Consider the following 26903-nt stretch of genomic DNA (forward strand, 5'->3'; position numbering starts at 1 on the left):
GTACCTGAGGAAAACTAAAATATATCATGTTGTGTAAACGCTACGGTAATTTGTTAATGTTTATAGGTAAATTGTTTAATTTTTATATTCCACAATCCTATCTACCTTACAAAGAAACAATGAATACAATATCTGTTATAGTTTCCGAGAAATAGCTACTTTTTTAAGATATTTGAAAGAATTACGTATTTCCCAAAAATGGGGAAAATATTCGTTTTTAGGGGCGCCCCACCCCCACACCTTCCAATATTTTGACCTAATTTTTGGTTTCCTTAGTTTCGATATGTTTACTATCGAATCCCATATAGAATTAAATATCTTTGACAAAACAAAATTTTGATTTTTGGCCAGGAAAATACATTTCTGAACCATAGTGCGGCTGTGACCCTCAAGCAGGAACTGCATCGATAACACCTTGTTGTGTTAATGTACCGGTAAACTTTTCGTGTCCTCATGAAGATGGTCCGCTGGTATCATGAGGATGGATATTAGTGCAGTACTCAGGCCGATATTCTGGCAGGTTTGACTGTTCTGTAACACACTGCCACAGCACGCAAGAGCTGCCGGCCAGGTACTTGAGAAACTTGCTCCTACTTCAGATCTTGTCAGAAATACCTGTGGCTTACACAATATCATGCGATAGTTAGTGTTCGGAATCAGGACACAATCGAACTATGGGTGGTTAACAATGTGAATGTAGATTTTTAAAATGTTGATTATTCGTTCCTCTATAAATTTGTCAAAAACCTAAAAAATAGTTGGTTCAAGCCAGTTCTAGAGCAGAGCAATTGTTTATTTGAATTTGATATCTTTCCGCATACGAAGAATCGGGCACATTGCTATATCATATATGTACATTTAAATAAAACAAGTAAAAAAGTATCAGTCGGCTTTGCCGACAGAGATATACCCTCAGCCAGTGTATATTGAAACAATTTTTTTTTCCAAAAAACGCATGCATTTAGGGAGTTTTAAAAATTTTGGGCGTTTTAACTAACAAAAATGTTGATTAGGATTTAATATCAAAAGTTTTGCGGAGGAGATACTAAAAAGAATGGATCTCCAGCCACTACATGTGGTACCATAGGGGTTTTTTAGAACTTCAGGGATATTTGCTCAAGAAGTATGAACTTGCCCCCGAAACAACTTTTACCATCGCAATTGAGGCAGCAATGCAAGTTGCTTCAACAAAAATCAAAGTGATTCGAAAGCAGGTCTTAAAGTGAACATGTATCCGAAATTTTGAGTGGGAGGTCCCGGATGGAGTGGACAAATATAGTCCATATTTGAACCTGATCTATATCTGGTAGATATATTAGGATGTGTAAAGTATGGACCAATTCGGCCACTCTCTTCAAGAGTTATCGTACGCACAATTTTCCGAACATTTTTGAACTTTTGTGGGGGAGGTACCTGAAGGAGTGGACCGATATGGCTTATCTTCGAACTTAAAATATGTTTGGACAAAATATTACTAAGGCCAAACTTTGGACCGAATCGGCAGACCTGTTCGAGAGTTATTTTGCCCTCCAACCTCCTCACACGGTGTCATAGGGGTTTTTTGCAACTTTCAGGCTATTTTCTCAGGAAGTATGGACTTGCCCCTGATGAAACTTATACCGTCGTATGGAGGGCAGTGAATACAAGTTGCTAAAGCAAAAATCAAAGCGATTCGAGAGATGTTCCTAAACTGAACTTTTCCAAAATTTTGTGTGGGAGGTACCCGACGGAGTGGACCGATTGAGTCCATATTAAAACCTGATCTAAGTCTGGTACACGCTCCACGATGGGCAAAGTATGGACCAAATCGGTTACACCCTTCAAGAGTTATCGTGCGTACAAATTTTCCGAACATTTTCGAACTTTTGTGGGGGAGGTACCGGAAGGAGTGGACCGATATAGTTCATCTTCGAACTTAAACTAAGTTTGGACAAAATATTACGAAAGCCAAAATTTGAACCGAATCGGTTCATCCGTTCGAGAGTTATCGTGCGCTCCAGCCAGCCAGACAGACAGACAGACGGACGGACAGACATTGCTCAATCGACTCCAAATTGTCTGAAACACATTTCGTCCAAACATACTTGGGGTCTAAAACCATTATTTCGATGAGGCACATTTTGCCCGTATGAAAGTGTATATCAGTTGTGGGATTCTGTAACGCATTTTTGCTGTTATCGATAATTGTCGGTAAAATTAAAATGCTTATAATTTCAATAATTAACGAAATTTTTCGGTAAGTTAACGATGAATAAAAAGTAGTCGCTAGTCTCTACCGACACAAACAGTGATGCCTAATATTCTTTATGTTTTTAGTCATAATTTTGCGATTTAATTTTACCGATTTTTGTCGGTAACAGCAAAAATGAGTTACAGAATCCCACTACAGGAATATTGTCAATTATTTCATATTCCATTTCAGAAAAAAAGGATAAATTTTTTTCGCGCTACATCAACGATTTTTGATATGTAGGTTAAGAAAAAGATTACCAGTACGAATCAGGTCGCGAGCCAATTTTTGGTTGTTGCGGACAGAAGTTATGGCGCTTTTATTTCGCTTTTTAAGAAAGAAAATATTATAAAAACACCAATTATTTTAATGAGCACAATTGTTACAAAAAAGTTCTCTCGAAGTGACTTCAGCGAGTAGATTGCATAATACCTGCAAAATGTTACACAGAGTTCGCGGAATGTACATAAAATTGATAAATTATTGAATATAAGTCTACTTTTTTCAAAATTAAGGCCCATTTAGTGGTCATATAAATACATAAAAAATTGTTGTGGATCCAAACTTCACGGCGAATCAAATGAGACTGCAATCATACAGATTGGTGTTATATTTTGGATGTTACAGCCAAAATAAGCACACAAATTTTGGTCAAAAAATAATTTTTTGCTTGAAAAAATATTTTTTTCACATGCATTATGTAGAAGAAAATATTGTAAAAATGTATAGGAATACTTCCTTCATTTTGCTTAAATCTCCCAACAAAATAGACGGATTTTGTTTTATTGACATTCATATTAAAGCCTTCCGATTAGGGCAGCTAATTGGGTTGATGAGGATATATGTCAAAGCTTCTGAAATGGAAATAGAGGTCAAATAACCCATTTTTATTTATATGCATTTTAAAATACGTGTAAATCGCGTAATTATCAAAATCATTTTGTCCGCATGTGATTTTCATGTACAGCAAGACCATATTTGTTAATTTGTATATATTTTTCGAAATTTAATTTGGAGGCTAAGATGTAGCATCAGCTGCATCTTAGCATTAAAATACTTATAAAATATCGCTAATTTGCGCAAAGTGCATACAATTTTTGTCCGCATCCGATTTCAATGTCCACCATGAAAATCTACATCGTGGATGTAGCATCACACACTATTTTTTGGGATAAAATGAATGTAGCTCCCTTATCAGTGAAGTTTTCTAAACTCTGTTTCCGCTAAAACGAAGATGCTGCACTAGTTTTTTCATTGCAGTGAAAACGAACCGCAGAAAACGCGATAAAATACGCGATATTTCCAAAAACAATTTTAGGTGATTTTTCTACTTTGGACTTTCTTGTAACTCGCGTTTTAGTGGATGGATTTTCACGGGGAATGATTTATTAGATCCGGAACGTAAAAAACCAAAATGTGCAATCAAGTACGAAGAAATCGAATGGCAATTGTAAAAATTAAGCCCGAAAAATATGTTTTTTACAAAAATGTTCTCACAAAATTTCCGCATTTGGATATACATTTCTATGATGCTGTGCAGACTACATTCACATTAGTCGTATCAAATAACTCAGAATCGCAAGTACTACAATCCTATATATGATTTTTTAAAAAACTTGTTTGCGGAATGAAATTAGAAGAAAATTTCAAAAAACGCTGTAAATCTGGCTTCAAAATGTCAGCATCATTTAATGGTAGAAGCAGTTCAAATTTTGAAAAGTAATACATTAGTGAGATGATCCTTATTTAGTTTGCTTCTACTTTTACTTTGACAGGAAAATCGAGAGAAGTGTGGTTTACTCACAAATCGAGAGAAAACAAAAAAAGACAAAAAAAGGCTTCAACCCATTTTTGCCCATTTTTTAACATAAATATAGCCACAGCTTCCACACAAATTATCTTTTAATGCCAATATTTTTTGCCGCGTCCAACAACATTTCATTTTATCCAAAAATATTTAATTTGTATAATATAGAACCACAAGTCGCGTATTCTAAAAGGGTAAACCTTGGCTTCAGCTATGTTAAATTTTCAAAAATATTGGTGATATACCCTTCATAGCCTAAAGGCTAAGAGTATAAACAATATGCATCTAATTTCTACTATAAAGAGAATGTAATAATAATAATTTAAATGCATGACATATAATTCATAAAAAATGCTTTAATACCCGCTAACATTTGTCATGTTGATTTTTCGCGAACGACAACATGAATTAATTCCTGTCTGGTGAATTTGTTTGTTCACATTGACAATGTGAACTGTCACGCATCAAAACAAAACAAAAACAAAAATTAAAAAAATAAAACAATTAAAAAAACCCTATAACTGGACGGAGCAGATAACGTGAATTTCTACACTATTTCTGGTTATTAATTTTTTTTCTTTGAATAAAACTGCGTTCAAGCCACAGTCGTCAAAATATCGAAAAACGGGAGGTACGTCAGTATATTAAGAGGCTATATGAACACGTGGACCTATACTGATAATTCTCCTCTGAAATATTTGTTTACCCCCATGGAAGTCTAAATGCCAAATTTTAGTCATTTCGGTGGGATATTAAGATCACGACTTTCAAAATACCGAATATAGGGAGGTACCGTTCTATAACCCAAACGAAGACTAAGGGCCTGTTTATGTATTTCGAAACGAAAATGTGTGCGCATGAAACACACACTAACTTTAGTTTTTGAAATATTATTTCCTTTGCTTTTGCTTCAAACAAAAAAAAAAAACAAATTTGAAAAACACACTCAAATTTGGTAGTGTTTCATACGTATTAATTTTCTTATGAACATATAAGCCCTAAATATCTAATCACAGCCATTTCGGTGGGGTTTTGACGCCAGAACCTTAAAAATACCGAAAATCGGGAGGTACCGTTCTATGGCAGCTATAAAGAGGCATGGACCTATACCGATAAATGTCAGAGAAGACTAAATACAAAATATCAGCCATTCCTGTAGACTAATGCGGCTAAAACCTTGAAAATACCGAAAATCGGGTGGAAAGACTAAATACCAAATTTATATAGAGGCCACAGCATTCGCAATACCTAAAATCGAAAAGTACTCTTCTATGGGGGCTATATGAAGGCGTGGACCTATACCGGCAAAATTCAGGTTGAAAGTTGTATACCTCCAGCGAAGACTAAATAACAAATTTCAGCCATTACTGTACGCTAATATGGCTGAAACATTTAAAATACCAAAAATCTGGAGGTACCGTTCTATGGGAGCTATATCAAAGCGTCGACCGATATATCCCATTTTATAATGATCTATCTAAAATATTGCATCCTGTATCTTGATTTCAACATACGGACGGACAGACGGATATAAATGTAGGATGGAATAGGGTTGGTTCTAATTAAAAAACTTTGATTAATGTTCAATTCAATAGTTTTTATTTATTTATTATTATCAGGTTCTTAGAATTAAAATAAGGTGAAACAAAACATAAACTATTTAAAAATTTTAGGCAAAGTTCACAAATTATATTATTAATTGCTAACACAAGGAAAAATTCTTATTTTAATATTAACTTCTAAATAAACTTCAAAGATGTTGTCACTTCTAGATTGTGTGCACTCTTTTCACAATCTTTTAAAAAAGCTCTTTCTTCTACACTTCTTTGTAGAGCAACTTCACAACAGCGACTGTGTCTGTTTGTCTTGTGTCTGCGCTTATTTGCATTGTTGAGTCGTTCGCTTTGCTCAACGTGCTGCGTTCACTACACTGTTAGTCAGTGTGACCGCTGGAAATTTTGAAAAAGTATCACAAAAAGTATCATTTATGGAAAAAAGTGGCACAAGTTTTTTGAAAAAGTAGCACAAAAAGTGGCACAGTTTTTTACTATTGTTAAAGGGTTATATTAAGCACCGATAAGCATATATGTATTTAGTGGGATAAATTTCTTGTCCTTAAGCAAAACGGAAAATGTCGATTTCGTCATAAATTCGTAAAAAAATTAATAAAAATCCCTCGCTCGATTTTTATATCAATAATAATAATCCCACAAAAACATATGACGATCGGACCATCTGTTTTCAAGCTACAGTGGGCACCGCTTTCTAATGGTCTGTTCCTTTACTTCTGTAAATGGTAAAACCGGCAAAAGTTGTAAAAGTTGTAAACTGCTGCTATATGAATTGTATTGTGTCTGAATTAAAGGAACGCTTTTCGAGTAAAAAGTAGTAAAACTTGAAGATTATTGAACGTAAAGGAACAGAGGTTACAAAAAACACTTCTTTTCTATATATTTGACTTCCATTCTGACAATTTTAATTAATTTAATTCTTGATAAAATTTGATCACATTAATGTTGGTAATAGTACATTAAGTCTATGCTGGATTTAGCAAATCCAAACGATTTATGTAAATTGTTATTTTCATACAGTATATGTCAAATAAATCGGGATAACATCGTCGTATAAGTGTAAAGATAGTTACATTTGTGTGCTCGCCTATCCCTGTTCTAAAAGGCGTTTAATGGAAAAATTTCAATAGGCGAACGCACACACATACAGCAACACACACTTAGAGACCACCTACGAGTCATTGTTATTTGACTAAGAACCCGTCAAGGATCAATGAATGCGATTGTCGAAATCTTATCCAAAATGATCAAGCCCACTGAGCCACTCATATGATTGTGGCACAGTTCTTCCCGTGGGCTTCATCATTTTGGATAAGATTTCGACAATCGCATTCATCAATGCTTGCCGGAAAGTTTACATTACAATGTATGTAGTTTAAAAAGTGGCACAAGGTATGAAAAAGTAGCACAAAAAATCAAAAAGTGGCACATTTGGTATCAATATAAAAAGGTGGCACAAAAGTATCAATGCCGATAAAAAGTATCAAAATTGATACTTTAGTGGCACAACGGTCACGCTGCTGTTAGTACTCATCTTAAATTAAGTCGTGTGCGTCTGTCAGCTGCGTTCAGTCAGTCAGATATAATATAGAGGGCCCAATAATAACGACTGGGTAACCCGTTCCTACATACATACATACTTTATAGGGTCCCCGGTGCCGCAGGCCACACAGCACACGCTGAATTCGATTTATTAAAGTGTTAGTTTGATGAGTGCATTATATCAAGAAATAACCCAGTCAATTGGCAGCTTCTTTCGTGCGAGTCAATGCCGCTAGAATAGACAACAAACTGAGGTCAAATATGTATACGAAGGGAACTAGAATAGTTTGTTTCCTAGCCGTGCTTGAACTAATAACACTATGCAACACTGAAAATGCAAACAACTTCTACAGGGTGTTTTTTTAAGCCCGATAGAACTTGAAATTGTAAAAAATAACACAAAAAATTAAATTGTAATCAAATTTTTTTTTTTATTCGAAAGATCAATACGTGACATTAACATTTGAAGATGATTTCGGGCATATGGGCACCGCGGCTGTTCTTGACGAAGTGCATTCTGGACGTCCAATTTTTGGCCACTTTTTCGAGCACTGCTGGCCGTATGTCACGAATAACACGAACAATGCTGGCCTCCAAGGCATCAATTGTTGCTGGTTTATCAGCATTAACCAGTTACTTCACGTAGCCCCACAGGAAATAATCGAGAGGTGTCAAATCGCACGACCTTGGAGGCCAATTGACAGGTCCACTTCTCGAAATCAACTTATCGCCAAATTTTGATTTCAATAAGTCGATGGTTGCGTTCGCCGTATGGCACGTAGCGCCATCCTGTTGAAACCACATCTCCTCCGGATCAATGTCATCCATATTTTCAAACAAAAAATCATTGATCATGGTGCGGTAACGATCTCCATTGACCGTAACGCGAGCTCCGGCCTCATTTTTGAAATAAGGTCCGATGATGCCACCAGCGTGAAAACCGCACCATACGGTGCATTTTTCTAGATGTAATGGAGTCTCTAGGGTCTCTTGTGGATTGGTCTCACTCCATATGCGGCAATTTTGCTTATTAACAAATGATTATGTACGCCATGGATGGACGATTATGTACGCCATACAAATGACGAAGTCGTCTATAAGTTGCGCGAATCGACGACTGATTTTCAAAGTAAATTTGGATAATTTCGTAGCGTTGTTCAAGCGTGAGTGTATTCATGATGATTTGTCAGAGTATACTGAAACAAATAAAAAAAAGTTTCATCAAAATTTAATTTTTTGTGTTACTTTTTACAATTTAAAGTTCTATCTAGCTTAAAAAAAACACCCTTTAGTATGCATTTTTTTAAAGTACATATTTAGACTACAAAGACCCTAGTAGGGGTTTGTCCTGTCAGATCCAGTTCGGATTTTATGGGCTCATCTATACCGGGCTAAATCTACACTTTTTGCATTTATCAGGCATTTATCTCAGAAACGAATAGGAATTTGGCCTTGCTGTCTTTAGCAATATTGTAGCCTTAAACTAGTAGAACTATCTTTTAAAAAATCACATAAGAAAAACTACATCTAGGGCATCAAAATCTATAAAATATAGAAAATTTAACGTAATTGCTGAAATTCTGGTCAGTATCGGCTAAACTATTGGGAGTTCCAAATAAAGTTCTCAACAATTCTTTAGAACATTCTGAAACTCTAAAATGCTTACTTCATGTTGTTTCAGCGGTATTTTGCATCATATCTTTTACAACACGCATTTCAAACACAGTTCACACAAAGAGTTTATTTTCACATTTCGGATTTCACCACATTATTGACATTTTTATTAAATCGTCGTTGAAAAATGTACTGAAAACAACGGCATAGAGGCATTTTACAACAATGACATGTTCCAGGGAATATTTTTCCAAAAGAAAATAATCAGAAAAAAATAACGGCTTTGGGGATACGGTGCGAAATGTATAAAAATTGTGGAGTTGTTGCATATATTTTGAAATTTGAGGCAATAAATGTAGTTTTTCGAGTTCATTGTTTCTCCAAATATTTTATTCTTGTCCTTATCTACAAATTTGCTTCAGCGGTCAGAATATGATTCGCATTGGTTTCAGAGATATAGCCCCGAATTTCTTTCGAGCTGGATCTGACACAACAAAACCCAACTAGGATTTCTTGTCGTTTGGGTCTGTACTTTCAAAAAATCCTCAGTTCGAAGTGTTTGCACAAGATCACCTTAAAAATTTTGCACAGTGTAATACAAGATCGCCATGTTATATACCGTAAAATAGAAGCATCCTTGGGAATTCCATCCACCAACTAACATTTGGCCGCAAAAATGGTTTTTCTCATTAGATCCAGCACAATTTGACAATCGCTCGAAAAAAGGATCTTTCCGATTTGGGCAAAGAACTTGTGAATAAATAGTTCGAAGTGCTTCAAACGACGTTTATATGTTCGTCACAGACGAATCTTGGATCTATGCGTACGAGCCCGAAACAAAACATCAAACGACCGTAGGGGTCTTCGAAGGCGGGCTAAATTCCACGAAAAATGTTCATGAAAGTAGCACTTCGAAGCAAATGGTCGCCTGTTTCTTCAGCTAAGCTGACCATGTGGCTACTATAGGGCTTGAGGAACTTAGTCTGGTAAATTCATGGTGGTACACTACAATTTGTTTGCCTTAAGTCTGCGAAGAAATTCGAAAAACAAAAAGATGTTATTTATTGTCAAAGGTCATTTTTGGAGGCTTTATTCAGTTTGTTGATTTTTCTCAAAGACGGTAAGACCTATCAGAAATTGACTAATGCCCTAGACAGAGGGCAGAGTTATTTTGCACTAAAAATTCCTTAATTTGAATCAATCACGGACGATAGTTTCTGCATTTCGCTCTTCAAGGAAACATATGGAAATATCTGAGTAAAATCGGACACTTTTTAAAAATGAGGTTTTTGATTTTCTTTATTTTTTCCTGTGGTGACGCTGCTCATCAGCAAAACATTTCAGTATATCAGGCTCCAGGGATATCGCGTCTTGAAAAATTAGTACAATTTGAAAAAAAAAACTTTTTTGTATGTTTTGTTGTTTTATCAGCTAGTTAATAAAAAATACAAAAAATTGCACAATGGGCGTGGATGCAATTTTCGCGATTTAATTTTTAAAATCAATTTTTTACAATGATTGACCCCTTCGATTTTCTTGAATTTTTTTTGTATTAAACTACGATCAATTACAAAAATTTTAAGTCCTATTTGGTAGTGGGATTCGAATGAGTACAATTTTTTCTTAATTTTTTAAAATTTGTTAATACAATTGTTCCTTTATACCAGTGTGAAACATTTGTCACTTTATAAAGAAGAAAGCAAGTAAGCAAAGGCTATAGTCGGACGGGGCCGACCATGTAATACCCTACACCACAACCTGTAGGAATTAGCTATGTGCAACCGCCCTGCACGCTGAATGTCCGGGTTCGATTCCCATCAAATTGTCAACGGTGGCAAAATACCCCTTACTAATGTTGGCGGTTGTTGGGTGCCACCGTGGTGCAATGGTACGCACACTCGCCTTGCACGCTAAAGGTCGTGGGTTCTATTCCCCGGCCAGTCAACATCAAAATTTTCAACGGTGGCAAAATACCCCTTAGTAATGTTGGCGACATTTCCTGAGTATTTCAGTCATGTGAGACTTCTCTACAAAATGGTGTCTTAAGACACGCCGTTCGGACTCGGCGATAAACAGTAGGTCCCATATCATTGAGCTAATATGAATCGGGGTGCACTCATTGATATGAGAGAAGTCTCCCTTGTCCCGTATTGTATGTTTGTGGAACAATTATATATATGTTGGCGATATTTCCTGAGTATTTCAGCCATGAAAAAACGTCTCTACAAGTGGCAATTTAGGACACGCCGTTCGAACTCGGCGATAAAAACTAGGTCACATATCAATATATATATAAATAAATATATAAATATATAAATTATAGATTTCTAACAAATATTCGAAAATTGGAAAATTCACATTGATTAGCCCCTCCTGCTACATCTGTTGGAGAATGTTCCATATCGATGGCGAAGCTGCCCTATGGGTGGGGAGGCTTTGCCACTTTTTAAACATTTTGTAAATTCTCAAAAATAACAATTTCAAAACAAAATTATAACCATTTATATATCTAAACTTATAGTCAAGATATGCTACTATTTTTACCAAAAATAATATTTGAAAAAACTTTAACAATGTCGATGTGAGAAAATTTTTAACAAAAACGTGGCGAAGGCGCCTATGTTAACATATTTGATAACAGGGACGTACGCAGGGGGGGGGGGGGGGGGGCACGGGGGGCCCGGGCCCCCCCCGAAATGGCTTGGTCCGACAAAATTTTTTGAGCTACTTTAACAAATTATTACGATTTTTTCTCTAAAATAATTTTTGTATTTGAAATTTCAAATGAAATCTGATATTGTTCTGAAGGTTCTGTACTGAAAATGTACTTTATAAACAGGTTGTCTGAAGAAATATTGAATTTTTTTTTTGTTTGAAAACTCTCTTTGAAAGAAACTTCCAGTAAAACTGAATTCCTCCCTTATGCCATGGCTGTGTTTTGGAATTCGTATTCAAAAGATTACAAATTCATTATTGTGCGGATTAGAAGTACATAAAATGAAGTGCCTATTGGACAATATGTACGACATATCAAGGGGTTTCCGTGGAGTATATCTCGAAAACCAATTAGCAAATTAATATACTGCCTGTATCAAAATGTTGTATTCCTATTTTATATTAACTTATTGCTAAATAGTGGGAGAAAATAATGGAGAAAAATGTATTGTTTTGCATAATAAAGTGATGATATCTGCTATAAATAGCATGCCCATCTGAATTTTTTCCTATCAGTAACAAATTCGTAGCTGAAAGCAACCGTAAACGAAATTAATGCTCAAACTTTGGTTATTTGGTATTGTATTAAAATCTGCTGTTATTTGTATTGTATATAACGGTGCTCTTGAATCAACTTTAAACACCTGGGTTTATAGATGAAAAAAATAAAAAACGCATTTTTAGGGTTTTTCAGGTTTTGGCCATTTTGCTGGAAAACCACAAGCCCTATCCAAATGGAAATAAAGAAAATTCTTGTTCTTTTATGATATTTTCCAACGTTTTACTATTTTTGAGATATAGAAATTCTAGTTGGGACAATTCACTGACTGTATCGTCTCCTTATAAAACAATGTCATGACAGCAATTTCCCAACTTAAACTTATATATCTCAAAAATGGTACAACCGAGGAGCCAATTTTCAAAGCTACACCATTTTCCTAGCCCCATTTCGATAGGACTTGCAGTTTCCAAGCAAAGTCGCGAAAACCTAAAAATGTGAACTTTGACCGCGATTTATTTAAAAATCCCTCCAGCGATTTTTTTTGTTTTTGGATTTTTCTCGTCTATGAATATTGCTGTTTCAGAATCCGCAAGAACTTCCCGGTTTAACGTTGGTTCAAGAGCACCGTTATATTGTACCCTCAGCTGTTAGGCTAATGATAAAAATGTAACCCGCGTTACAATTTGGAGTCGATTTATCCCAGTTCGTCCGTCCGTCAGTCTGTATGGCTCGAGCGCATTATAACTCTCGAACAGATCAAAAGATTTTGTCCAAAATTTGGATCTCGCAATATTTTGTTCAAACTTCCTTTGGACACTTCCCCAGCCAGACTTCAAAATGTTTCCCTAAAATCGCGAGCAAAGTCCAATTCGATTTTTTCGAGACCTAGAGTACTTTCGAATATGGATCGATTAACTTGAGGGCTTGTTTACAGCGATATTGTATTTTTTGTGGGTGAGTCAATGGTTATATCAGTATTGGTCCAAAAGCTGTAAATCTTACGCCGACCAAATTAAAATTAGGCCCACTTCCAAAATGGACGGTACCAGTCGATTCTTTCAGGTATCGTCTGTACAAAAATTCAAAACTTTTGCGCTTTCATCGAAGTCACATTTTTGATCAGAACGCCAACAATCGAGAAGTTGTACACCCCAAATATTTCGAAGTTATTGTCGGAAAGTTTATACGTCCAAGAAAGCAGACGAAATTCTGAATCTTCCTTGGTATACAATTTACAGAACAAAAATTGGCTATGTATCCTGTATTCGATCTGTCTAAAAGTCTCAACTCACATATGCTGAGGGTATATCTCTGTAGGCAAACCCGACTGTTACTTTTTCTTGTTTTTCAGAAATCAAAAGTTATGAATTTTTTTTTAAGTTTGCCTCCGCTGTGCTGACAGAAGTGATTGGTTGTTGGAAACCATTGATGTATCAGATGGAGTTTTTCGACTCAATCTCTTTTTCAGGATTTAGCTAAAATGTTTTTGCAAAGTTTCAAACAGTACTACGAGTTGGATTCGGAATCAATGAGTCGTAGATTGCATAGCCCAGCTCCTGATATTTTTTTAATGTAACTTTCTGAATGTTTAGTTGGATTTCATTGACTCTATCACTTCTGGTAAAATAGTAAAGCTTTGGTGTTTTTATGCACTTAAAGAATGTTATTTTCTTACAATGATACAAAACGTTTTTAATGGCACTGAAATTAGTGTGTTATATATGGTAATATTCAAAAATGTTTTACAATCGTTGAAGTCGAGGTTCACCATTTAATAAGTCGCGAACTGTCAATATATTTATATTAATTGAAGTGTTTTAGCTGGGGTCGCATAAAATGAACCATAACAAATAATTTATGTGGAAGCTGCGTTGGTGGTAATATTAAAAAATGGGTAAAAATGTATTGAAGTTTACAAGTTTTTTTTGTGTTCTTTCTTGATTTCTGGTCAAACCACGGAAAATTCAGACCTGAGATCAAAGAAAGAATTGAAGAATACCCCTTGGGCAACATGGTTCTAATGTATGACTTTTCGATATATACATTGCATCCCCCTAAAATCGATGCTGACATTTTGAAGCTTTGAAATATGGGTTTTTTGAATATATCTTATAATAGGAAGGCGCAACCAGATAAATACCCAAACTATTTATTGGATTGCAGAACTCGTGATTCCACGTCGTTTGATGTATATCTCATGAGTGTGCTTCATACAGTTCCCTAGTAATAGGATTCCAAAGTCGAAATTTAGGTGCGTAAATTTTCTTTAAAAACCTATTTTTTGGCTACAACTGCGACTCAGGTACCCTTGAACCCCGCCTGATTTAAGTTTTTTTACGCGCAAGATCTAACGAACCCTCCCGCTTTCAAATCCATAGACACCTTGAAAGTAGGAAATTCTGCAAAATTATATTTTGATGATTCCGCGCATTGAACCTCGATTTTCTTTGGTTATTTTTACATAAATGTAATCCTTTATACGCGATTATATTATTTTCCAAAACCGTGTGGCATAAATTACCGAGATTCTGGAGTAATATTCGTATTTCGTATAAAATAGAATTTGGTAGCACATCCGCGGTTCTTAACGAATTTGTTTAAAGTTGTTATAATGACGTATTTTTATAGGCGGTCACTGAAATCGGATGCTCCTTATAATCTTATGTACATCACGCAATTTTTACCCACATTAAGGTTTTTTGAACAGTAAGATGCAGCTGACGGCACACTTTTGCCGCTGAATGAAAAGTGGAAAATCGCTACATATTGATAGAGATGCACTCGCTGTATCTGAAAAGCGCATGCGCTTTAACTAATTTTAACGAATTCGCGAATTATACGTTTTTTAACCTTATTGTTTTTCTTTGGTTGTAATTTCAATATTACTTTCTATTTCATTATCCTATTGTTTATCAAAGTAAGCAAATACACTTTCGGGTTTGTCATTGCATTTACCCTGAAGAAGTTTCAGCGAAGTCCGTCAGTCCTTGCATCGAAATTTAGCGAAATAGTAGAATAACTCCCAAAAATGTTTTTTCTATTTTTCGTATTAAACAAAAAATATATTTTTGAAATAATATTTCAACAATAAGTTTTCGTCTTTTGTTGTTGCTGTAATATAGCAGTTATAAATCCTATCGTTAAAATTTTGGTCTCATATTTTTCTACGCGTTGTCTAGAATCTGTACGTATTTTCAATTTATTTTTTCTAGTTTTATTTGGACTCTAAATTAGAATAAATTAAATTTACTCCAATATTTTTTCAGTATTTCTTGATTCTCCGCGAAAATAGAAATAAATTTAGTAAATATTTAGGCATCTACGGAAAGATATTAAATGCTGTTACGCTTTATATATACATTTTCTTATTACAGCAAAAATTGAATTTTTAAATATATGTATGTTCTTTATAAGGGAATAAAACCCCCCATAACTTTGGAGCACAGCATCCAATTTTGTGAAAGCGAAAAGGTTTGAAACCACAACTTTTTTTCTTAATCTATGTTCCAAAAATTGCGGATGTGCTCGCAAAAAAATTTTTAAAATTCTTCCAATAGAATTGCAAAAGAAATTTGAAATTTACCATATGTACTTTAAAGAATAAACGGCGTTATGTTCGGGTCGAACTGTTTATATCCTCCAAACACTGTATATATCTATTCCACATATTCGCACTTTTTGCATGGAAGTTCCTCCACCAAAAGGATTTCCAAAATCCAAATTTTTAAAAATTATGCTAATAGCCTTAACAACACAACACATGGTCGTATGTCAAACTGTCCTGAGTATGCTTATGTCAAATGACGTCTGGCGACACTGCGTGTTGCCTAGGCCAGAAGGTTTTTAGTGCCCCTCATACACAAAATCATAAAAAACCCTTTAAAATAGCTTTACGTAACGATACATAACATTTTTAATTTTCATGATTTTTGGTCAAGCTGGGCCCCCCCCGAAATGAAATCCTGCGTACGTCCCTGTTTGATAATTGGGAAAATTGCGAATTTATTGAAGATCTGTCGTCCGAAAATTATGCACTTGCACCTCACATATGCTTCGCAAATAGTTGATTGTGGGCATATATTGTGATATGAAAAATATATTTTATACCGGTAGAAAAAAACTAACAATGAATAGAAATTCAAAAATTTTGCATGCAAACAAATTTATAAATCCCAAAATTAATCATATTCAATTACACAGAAAAGAAGATAGCATAAGTCAGCTGCGCTAACGGTGATATACCCTCAGCCTCTGGCGTATAAAAATATATTTATTTTGTAACACGAGTTTGCTTCAAAACACGTGGAATCTGTAGGTATCGTAATATGGGGCTATACCAAATCAATTTTAATAAGCTAACTTCTGAGTTTTGGAAAAGTTTGAGACTTATTTTTTCAGATTTGTAATTTTAGTTGAAGCCGACAGGGGTTTTTGGAACTTCTAGACTATTATTTCAGGCAGTATGACTTACCCCGGAAAAGGGACCAGAATAGGGACAGTGAAAAAACCTTCTTCTTCAAAAAAAAAAAAAAAAAAAAATAATAATAATCAAATAGATCCGATAAGGGTTCTCAAACTGTACTTTTCCCAAATTTTGTGTGGGAGGTACTCGAAGGACGGACCGATATAGTCCATATTCCAACCTGACACATGACTGGATGAAATAATACGATGTGTAAAGCTTCGACCAATCAGAAAATCCCCTTGAGAGTTATCTTAAATTTCCCTTTTTCGAATTGTGTGTGGAAGGTACCCCAAGGTGTGGACCATATCGGTCTTATCCGATATATATCTGGAAGGAATAATAATATATGGAAAGTTTGGAGCAAATCGATTATTCACTTCGCCAGTTATCGTTCATACTATTTTTCGAAAACAATTTTCAACTTTTTGAGGGGACCGACATAGCCTACATTCGAACTTAAACAAAGTTTTGGGCAAAATATTATGATGTATAAAATTTGGCTCTAATCGGTAGATCCGTTCGAGAGTTATCGTGCGCAACAGCCAGCTAGAAATTAAGAGAGACAGACGAAGGGACAGGGCTAAATAGACTCCAAATGGTCCAAACAATCAAAAACCAATATTTCGATGAGACACATTTTTGGTCGTATTACCTGAGGTATAAAATAGGTGGCGAGGTGACCTCATGTTGCAATATTTGTATAAAAAATCAAATTTGGCAACTGAACTGAAAATTTCTCTGCCATGATAGAGACAATTATGCTACAAATTGGAAATTGTGGTTCTCTACACAAAACCCATGATATATTAGGCAGTAGGTCCGTTATCTAGCAGATACATTATTGCAATTTACATCAGTTGAAAGGTCAGTAGTTATTATTCCATATGTAGGCTAATCTGCCGGTATATGGCCTCCAGAAATTAAAATATGGACCAAAAATAAAATTTGTATATTTTTCATACAAAAGTATTGGTCTATGTCACCCGCTAAATAATATCAGATCATCATGCAAAATTACAGAAATTTTCTTCTACCTAAACTCTTGCCTCGTGCAAAATTTTGTGACTATTGAGCTATAATTGCGACCTCTAGAGTGTTAATTACTACACTACAAAACAAACTGGATATATTAGGCTGTAACTCTGTTATCTGATCACGTACATCAAGATCGTCTTCCAAATATAACTCACGAGGGAAGAATGTGTCTTTAAAATTTTTCACAATTTTCACACAAAAGTTCTGGTCCATTCAACCCTCTAAATATTATCTGATCGGTATCTCAAATTGCAAGCTACTTCTTTGTCATATACTCTTACATTGTTTAAAATTTCGCGTTGAACGGACTATTATTTCGGCCTACAGAGCCGCTACAAAATTGGATAAAAATTATGTTTTTGGTTCATTTCACCCGCTTAATATTTCACGATCATCCCAACAAAAATACGGATCTATTCTGGTCTGAACCCGACCTCCACGCAAAATGTCGTGACAATCGGTTCATAATTCCGGCCTGGAGTTTGATTACAATTTATAATGGACAGACGGACGGACGGACGGACACACATCTCAAAATCGTTTTATCTCGTCGAGATATGAAGATTGGTATACCACAATGGTGGTAACAAACTTATAATACCCTTTCCACATAGTGGTGTAGGGTATAAATACAAAATTAATTTTTTAACATTTGTTTTGTTGTTTTAATTAGGAATGAATCTTAAACATATTAAAGACTGCGTAATTTTTCGATTTTGAAAATGATTTTTTTTTGTAAAGTTCCAAATGTTTCATACTGGTACAAAGGGAAGTAACCGGGTCTACTCCGGTTTTTTCAGCCGTTTCACCTGAATATGTGCGTGTTTCCCTTATAAGCGCATATAAATGATGTGTTTTTAGAACCGCTATATCTCAAGAATGGTTCCTTCTAGGAAAAAATATATGAAGACCAAACTTGTTGAGAACTTTTCTGTCTACAATATTTTCTCCAGCTACTTTTTGATTAGATCTACAGTTTTCAAGAAAAAATCCAAAACCCTAAAAAAACCCTACATTTTGACCGTTGACCCCAAATAACTGTTTTTGCACCAAAATTCAGCTTTGAGGGAATTTTTGCTATTTCAATGTCTATTTTAAATGGACTATTAAGAAAACAATTAAAATATTTTTGATGATAAATATTCTTGTTTTTATTGTTGGGTCAGAAATTTTTCTAGTTCCCCTCGTAAAAGGGCGCCACAAATAACGAAAAAAATGATATGGCTCCAATGTGTATCCGAGCCGATTTTCACAAATTTTTGTGGGACTCAACTTAATCCCATTTATCCTCCTTACGTCGTAGAATGACTTATAAACTATATATCTATTAGTTTTACAAATATAAATTTTCAATATGAGAAACCACAATTCATAAATATTAAAACATACAAATATCTTATAAACAAAATAAAAAAATATAACAATATTTAGATGTAAATATAAAACAGTGCATTCTTTCCTTTAAGACCTATTTTTATGTTAACATAAGTTAAAGTAAGCAAACATTGTTATAAATAAAATTTATTCACACATACAGATGAAGAGTATCTGTAAATACACTTGCATGTCTTTTGTGTGCAATCCTTCCTTGTACAAGTAACTTCTACACAATCTCAATATTGAGAAAGAAAAAACTTTTTTCGTTCTTGTCATAGAAATAATATTGAACAGAGGGGGAGGAAAGTTAACTTTTCTCTGCAATTTTGCTTTTAGAAACAAATCCAAAGCAAACCCGTAAAGTACTTAAAACTTTGTTTAGAATTACATTCACATACATACATACATATTTCATTGTGACTTTCGACGCATTGGCATTTGCATTATTGCAAGATAGACAAGTTGGAGAAAGCAAAACAAAATAGTGTTGATTAAATTTGTTTAGCATATATTTTTTATTTAAAAGGATGGATTTTTAAAGACTATTTTTTATAAACCACACAACGTGGATTTTTAAGGAGTATTATTAAGGGCATTTGAATACAAACACAGCAGTTTAGGGCGGGGAGGTTGATGGGACAAGTGAGGGCTGAGAAGTTGAGAAGTTGCCTCCCCCTTCATTTTTTGACAAAAAATTTATAAAATAAAAAAAATTGTTTCTAAAAAATTATTACCTACGTATTGCAGGAATGAATAAATTTGAGCCTGTTAATAACAAAAATAACGGTTATTCCATTGTAATACCATCTGGTAACCCCTTGGACCATATGGTAACCCTCTTAGTAGCGATATTATATAACTTATATTGTTGATACTTGTTAGTAGTTAATCCATATTAAGAAACAAGTAAGAACAGCGTTAAGTTCGGCCGGGACGAACTTTTTATATCCTCCACCACGAGGTGTATTGAGGTAAAATGAAACAATTAGTTTCCTTTCGTTTATGAAGAAGACTAATTACCACAGTTCAGCAATTTCAAAATATCGGACTTCAGAAGGTACCCTTCTATAGGGGCTATATCAAAATATCGATCTATTTATGGCGGAAATTTTTAGAATCAAAGAAGACTAAATATCCAAGTTCCGATATTTCGGTAAGATAATGTGGGTAAGACCTTCAAAGTGCGCTTCTATGGGGGATATAGCAAGGCGTGGACCTATACATTTTAAGTGGAAAGTTTTGTACCCCTAAGGAAGACTAAATACCAAATTTCAACAATTTCGGCAGAAACTTCAAAATTCCGGAAATACGGACGTACCGTTCTATGGGAGATATATTAAAACGTGGACCTATACCGGCAAATTTCATATGCTATATTCTATACCCCAAACGAAGACAAAATACCAAATATTAGTCATTTCGGTGGATTATTATGGCCACAACCTTTAAAATACCGAAATTCGGGAGGTGCCGTTCTATGTGGGCTATATGAAGGCGTGGACCTATACCGACAAATTTCTGTTGGAAAGTTTTATACCAACCACCATCGAAGACTGTGTACCACATTTCAGCCATTTCGGTGTAATAACGAAGCTAAAACCTTCAAAATATATAAAATCGGGTTGTTGTTGTAACAGTGTTTGTTATTATGTTTGTATGTTCGTTATTCTGTTCAATCTGGCTCTGGGTCTATTCCCAGTTCCAGGAATGTGGCTGCCTCGATGAGATGTAACCACAGATCCACTGCAGTTAGATGAGTAGGCCTGGCTGGGCAGCTGAAAAGGTGTTTTGTGTCGTGTGGGCCCATGCAACATACTGGGCATATGTCTTGTCGTGCTGTGCTGCTTACGGAATCCATGCTGATGATCGGCAACTTGATAGCTATTTATGATACTGGGGAGGACTAAGGCCTCAAGTGTCTTTGCTACGGGCGACAAAAGCGAAATCGGCCTGTACGATTCACTTTTGCTGGCATCCTTGCCGGGATTCCGTAGTGCTACCACCCTGCCTATTTTCCAGACTTCGGTAACATGGAGGGTGGATAGCGACAAGTTGAGAACTGTAGTGAGATAATCCACTCCCGGCTCATGCAGTAGCTTCAGCATTACCATGGAGATTCCATCAGGGTCCAACTCTTTGGATGATTTAGCATTTCTGATGACATTGGCAGCATCATCCATTGTAAGCTGTGGTGGTTCCTCCTCGGAAGGAAGAGATCTGATGCGACGTAATACTCTTCTCTTCGCTCTGTCATTCTCGGGATGCTCGACAAACTGTCGATTGAAATAACTTGCGCACCTCTTCCCTTCTTCCTGGGTTCAAGAGTGACTAAACCGTGGCCCACAATTCACCTATACCGGCTCAAATGTTGCAACTCTTCAGATGATTTAACCACTTGATCCGCTTATGCTCGCCGACCAGCCTGTTAACTTCCAGTGTCAGCTCCCTGACTCTGGGGTCACTGGGGTTGGCTCGGCGAAGCTCATCACGTTCATTTGCTAATACCGTCGCCTCTGCTGGGAAGTTTGGTCTTACTTCGGGTATTCGACCAGCAGGGATATTGCGAGCGACTGCAGCAGTGATGATGTCTCGGAACGTCCTTTCCACTACCCGAACATCAGAAGGATTGGACAGTTCTCTGAAGCGGTGATTCTTGAACTCTCTGAAGCCCGGCCAATCAGTTTTCTTGTTATTGACGAATGTGCGATGTTCAGGCGTAATGACATCGGGTGGTCTGCTAATGGAGACAATTATTGGGAGATGGTCTGATCCAAGGGAAATGACGGGTTGCCAGGTAACATAATTTGTCAGACCAGGTGACATTATGGTTATGTCTGGCGAGCTGTGACACTCTCCTCTAATTCTCGTCATTGATCGTGCAAAACATAGAGCTGTCAATCTGTTCAGCCAGCGCTGTACCTTTCAGGTCGTTTCCGAGGGCCGAATGCCACATCTCATGATGCTCATTAAAGTCCCCCAGGACCAGACGATTATGACCTTCCAAAAGCGGTCTGAGGTACAGCGGGATGTATACGTTCAGCAAATCTATCTCGGCAGTTCCACACTTGACTGCTACCCCCACACGGGTCATTAGAGGCAGGCTCAAGCGAGATAGGTATGTATTGGTTAGACTGGTACAATAGGAAAGCTAATCCCCACCTCCACTTCTGATGCGATCCTGTCTTAGCACGTTGTAACCATCGCAACGTTGTAAGCTACAGTTGTTGTTGAGCTTGGCTTCTTGCACCGCAGCGACCTTGATATTCCTCCGACTCATGAAATCTACTATTTCCTCGATCCGATCTTACCTCGGAGTCCATTGCAATTAAATTACAAAAAGGATGCATTTTCCGGGATTGAGACAACAACGGCTGGTGTTAAATGCTGCTTGTGCGGTTGTTGTCGAGGGGACTGCGGGGGAGTCTCATAATCGGACGACGAGGGAGTTTCGTAATCCGATGACGACTCACTGGGGACTGTATTCACACAGCATGCAGCAACATAGTCCCTGTCGTAGTCCCTCACGTTGACAAGTCCAGAGCAACCCCTTAGATGCACCCACTACTGACATCTATTGCATCTCGCCGAAGGCTGGATGTGGGTGAAGATGCGGATGTGACAAACCGAGCACAAATATATTGGTCCTGGGTTTTCCTCCGTCCCTGCTCCGGATTCTGAGCAGGCTTTCCGGGATATGCTGCTCCCAGCACAGAAAAACGAAACAAATACAAACATATGTACACTGAGGTGGCAGCCGCTGACCGGAACAATGATGTTGTGTAGTTCCGGGTCAATCCGGTACAAAGAACCCGCTGCCATGGGTTGGTACCGTTCTATGTGGGCTATATCAAAACGTGGACCGATATAGCCCATTTTCAATACCAAACATCCTAGAAGTAATAGGAACTTCTATACCAAATTACAATGCTCTATCTTAAAAATACCGAGCTGTGTCGGAATGACAAATTTAATTATACCCTCCATACTATGTATGGTGGAGGGTATAAAAATCATAAAATTTCAAGATTTTTAAGTATTTACCGAATAAATTGAGTATTTTGAAATCGTCATTACGTTTTGAAATCATTTGTTTGCCACCTTGTATAACATGTCAATTATTAGTTCTGGTTATTATTGTTGAACAAATTTTTTATACCCTCAGCCTTTAGGCTAAAGAGGGTATTTACACTTTGTTATGACCAAAAATGTCCGTCCGTCTGTCTGTCTGTCTGGCAGGCTGGTGCGCACGATAACTCTCGAACGAATTAATCGATTCGGTTCAAATTTTGGGTATCGAAATATTTTGTCCAGATTCGATTTAAGTTCGAAGATGGGCCATATAGGTCCACTCCTTCAGGTACCTCCCCCACAAAAGTTCGAAAATGTTCGGAAAATTTATGCGCACGATAACTCTCGAAGGGAATAACCGATTTGGTCCATACTTTGCACATCGTGTAATTTCTACCAAACTTAGATGAGGTTCCAATATGGACTCAATCGGTCTACTCTTTCGGGTACCTGCCACACAAACTTTCGGTAAAGATCAGTTTAGGACCTGGTCTCGAATCGCTTTGATTTTTGTTTACGCAAGTTGTGTTCGCTGTCCTCTATACGACGCTGTAAGTTTCATTAGAGGCAAGTCCATACTTCCTGAGAAAATAGCCTGAAAGTCATAAAACCCTATGACACCGTGTGTAGTGGTTGGAACGCAAGATAACTCTCGAACGGATCTGCAGATTCGGTCCAAAATTTGGCTTTCGTAATATTTTGTCCAAACTTAGTTCAAGTTCAAAGATGGATTATATCGGTCCAATCCTTCCGGTACCTCAACCGAATCTGCCGATTCAGTCCAAAATGTGACCTTCGTAATATTTTGTGCAAACTTAGTTTAAGTTTGAAAATAAGCCCTACCGGTCCACACCTTCAGATGCCTCCCCCACAAAAGTTCATAAATGTTCGGAAAAAATTTTCGCACTATAACTCTTGATGGGAGTGACCGATTTGGCCCATACTTTACACATTCTCATAATATCTACCAGATATAGATCAGGTTCGAATATGGACTATATTTGTCCAAGCCATCCCGTACCTACCACACAAAATATATAGATCAGGTTCGAATATGGACTATATTTGTCCAATCCATCCCGTACCTCCCACACAAAATTTTGGAGAAGTTCACTTTAAGACCTGCTATTGAATCACTTTGATTTTTGTTGAAGCAACTTACATTCGCTGCCTTAATTACGATGGTAAAAGTTGTTTCAGGGGCAAGTCCATACTTCTTGAGAAAACAGCCCGAAGGGTCTAAAAACCCCCTATGGCTCCCCCATGGTCTATGTCGGTCCATTCCTTTAAGTACCTTTTCCGCAAAATTTTTGAACTTTAACTCTAATCAACATTTTTGTCGGTTCATACGACCAAAATTTTGAAACCACCTAAATACATATGTTTTTTTGTGAAAAAAGTGTTTCAATTTGCACAGGCTGAGGGTATATCTCTGTCGGCAAAACCGACTGATACTGTTTTCTTGTTTATTTATACATTTAATCTGGTCTTAAACAAGTCGATCATTTTTCACTAATTAATGCATGAAAATTATTCGTTTTCTTGTCGAACTGTAATTAGTTATTTTTGTTTTGTCATGTAAACTCTATTTTTAGATTGATTACAGCTGTGGTGAAGACTTTCAATTAGGAGCAATATGATTTCATATTTCACACTTAATGTTCGAGTTCTCGGTGTCGTCCATTCTTGTTCTTTTCTCTCACTCAATATATTTTCAAAAAAATTAAAAAAGTGTTAGCCAATATGGTCTTTATTTACACAATTTTACTACTCTGTAATTGCGGTATTTTGGGTTTAATTAATTGACCAAAACACTTGACCATATTGTTTAATTTAATTGCATTCTCTTTAAGTGTTATTATTTTCAACAAACAATAAAACTAGGTTAGGTTTATGTGCAACCCAAAGGAATAATATTTGCACGATTTGAATATTTATGTTTGTGTTTATATTATGTTTATGAATATTTGTGGAAACTAAATTAAAATACTACTATTTTAATACAAAACAAAAAACTTGTTGAATGTAATAAAAACAAACAAACAACGCCATAGGAAATATGCATTTTTATTATAAATAACAAATGTGTTTTTAAACAAAACTTGATTAATAAAAATGTCAATTTATATTTTTTCTCTCTTCTCTATTTTTTTTTTTTTTTTGTATGTTTTTGCTGTATGCGGAATCAACCAACTGACATCCACAATGTGTGAAAAAAATAATTACAATGTCATCATCATTGTTGTGGCAAAATAAAAAAACAACAACTTCAAAAACTTCAACGTCAACAACTTTGATGGGTTTGGCGCACACACTTTCAAATGGAACCAACAAAATGGTATTAACCACACACCCACTCTTCTACCGCATACCCTAATGGAACCAAAATGTAAACAATGCCAAACAAATATCATTGAACTTGCAAAAAATGAAAACTGAAAAACAAAACTCACATCATTTGAAACGTATTATTTTTATTTCACTGACATATGGATTACAAAATGTTCAACGAACAAAACGGACAAAAAATCGCGAACATGTATGAAACCACGCCAACAATAACAAATACTGTAATAATAACAATAAAAACAACAATGACGGAAAACATGACTTACAATAATAATGCCAATGAAAACCAACACCATTGTCTCCAAACAACAACAATACGGGTCATTTCTTTGTATTTCTCCAAACGCCCGCCAAAACGCACTCAACTAAATAACAATGATTGTAAAAAACACCATTACATACATGTGTTTTCCGGATACACCACCCAATGTGATCTGTGACACAGGAGTGGAAACCTATAACTGCGTTAAAATCGACTACTTTTCCAAGGAAGGCTATCAACCCGATCCGCATGATTCCGCCTCAGCTATTCCATGTAAGTATGCGCCAAAAGTGTAAACAGTAAGAGAGTAACAGTGCATTGAAGAAAGACATAAAAATGGAACAGTGTTTACCTAACAATTGCGTTATAAAAATTGAATTCAGTAGGAAAACAAAATGATTAAATCCTCTGCTTATTAAATCTTCTGTGTACCGGCTTTGTAGTTCGCAATAATAGTCTGATCGAAGTGAAATTTTAAGTGAAGTTTGAGTTTATGACAGAGACGAAGCCTAAATTTCGACATGATGATCAGATAGTATTTAGCGGGTTAAATCGACCAAAACTTTTGTGTGAAAATTTATAAAATTTTTAATATACTGACTGTATTTTTAATCCTTAAAGTAATATTTCGCCCACGTGAGATATAATTGAAAACCACCTCTTGGCTTTACCATTGATGTCAATTGTAATATAGTTTGTTATCTGAACACCTATGTACATCAAGTGTTCAGATAACAGACTTACACACTAGTATATACAGGAATCGCAATAGAGGTCGCAATTACAGTGCGATAGAGCAAAATGTTTTCACGATGTAAAAATTTTGGTCAAGAAAAATGCCAATAATAGTATTTAATGTCAAATAGTATTTAATGGGATATATTGACCATTGCAATGTCAGATATTGTTTATAGGATCCCATTGCGTGTGGTTATGAAAATATATATACATTTCTTGTTTAATAAGTGTGTATAAAAGCAGGTCGAAGTTACCCTATTTGGAATTTTATTTTTTTTAATATTTAAGTTGTTTATAAATCTATGATAATATGCAAAATAAACAACGGTTATTAAATATTATCTTTTTGCAATTGTAATGAAAGGTATGTGAAACGTATTTAAGATGTTCAGTGTCGCCAATGAATTGTGCTTTCTTTAATAATTGCTGTCCGTATTTCTTAATTTTTTTTTAAAGATAAATTTTCACAATAAGTTATGAAAATAGTTGTGAGTAAGATCGAGTTGGGCCGTGTAATTTATCATTTCATAAAAAAGGAAGGGTTTTTTTACCAATTTCCATCGAAACATCCTTCACATATTTGCACTTTTCGTTTTTATGTGATATTTTATCTTGCAGGTATATACAG

The 26903-nt window shown here is 35.8% G+C and overlaps 1 protein-coding gene across 1 annotated transcript in view; it reads left to right on the forward strand.

Moving 5' to 3' along the window:
- stg1 (stargazin-like protein) overlaps positions 1-26903 on the forward strand; it is a 246516-nt gene that overhangs the window by 97705 nt on the left and 121908 nt on the right. Inside the window, exon 3 of the mRNA XM_073979640.1 lies at positions 25721-25810. Within this exon, the coding sequence (XP_073835741.1) occupies positions 25721-25810 (90 nt within the window). The remainder of the gene's footprint in view (positions 1-25720; positions 25811-26903) is intronic.

This window comes from Musca autumnalis, unplaced genomic scaffold (assembly GCF_047663935.1).
Source record: "Musca autumnalis isolate F117 unplaced genomic scaffold, ASM4766393v1 scaffold_3, whole genome shotgun sequence".
NCBI classification, from domain to species: Eukaryota; Metazoa; Arthropoda; class Insecta; order Diptera; family Muscidae; genus Musca; species Musca autumnalis.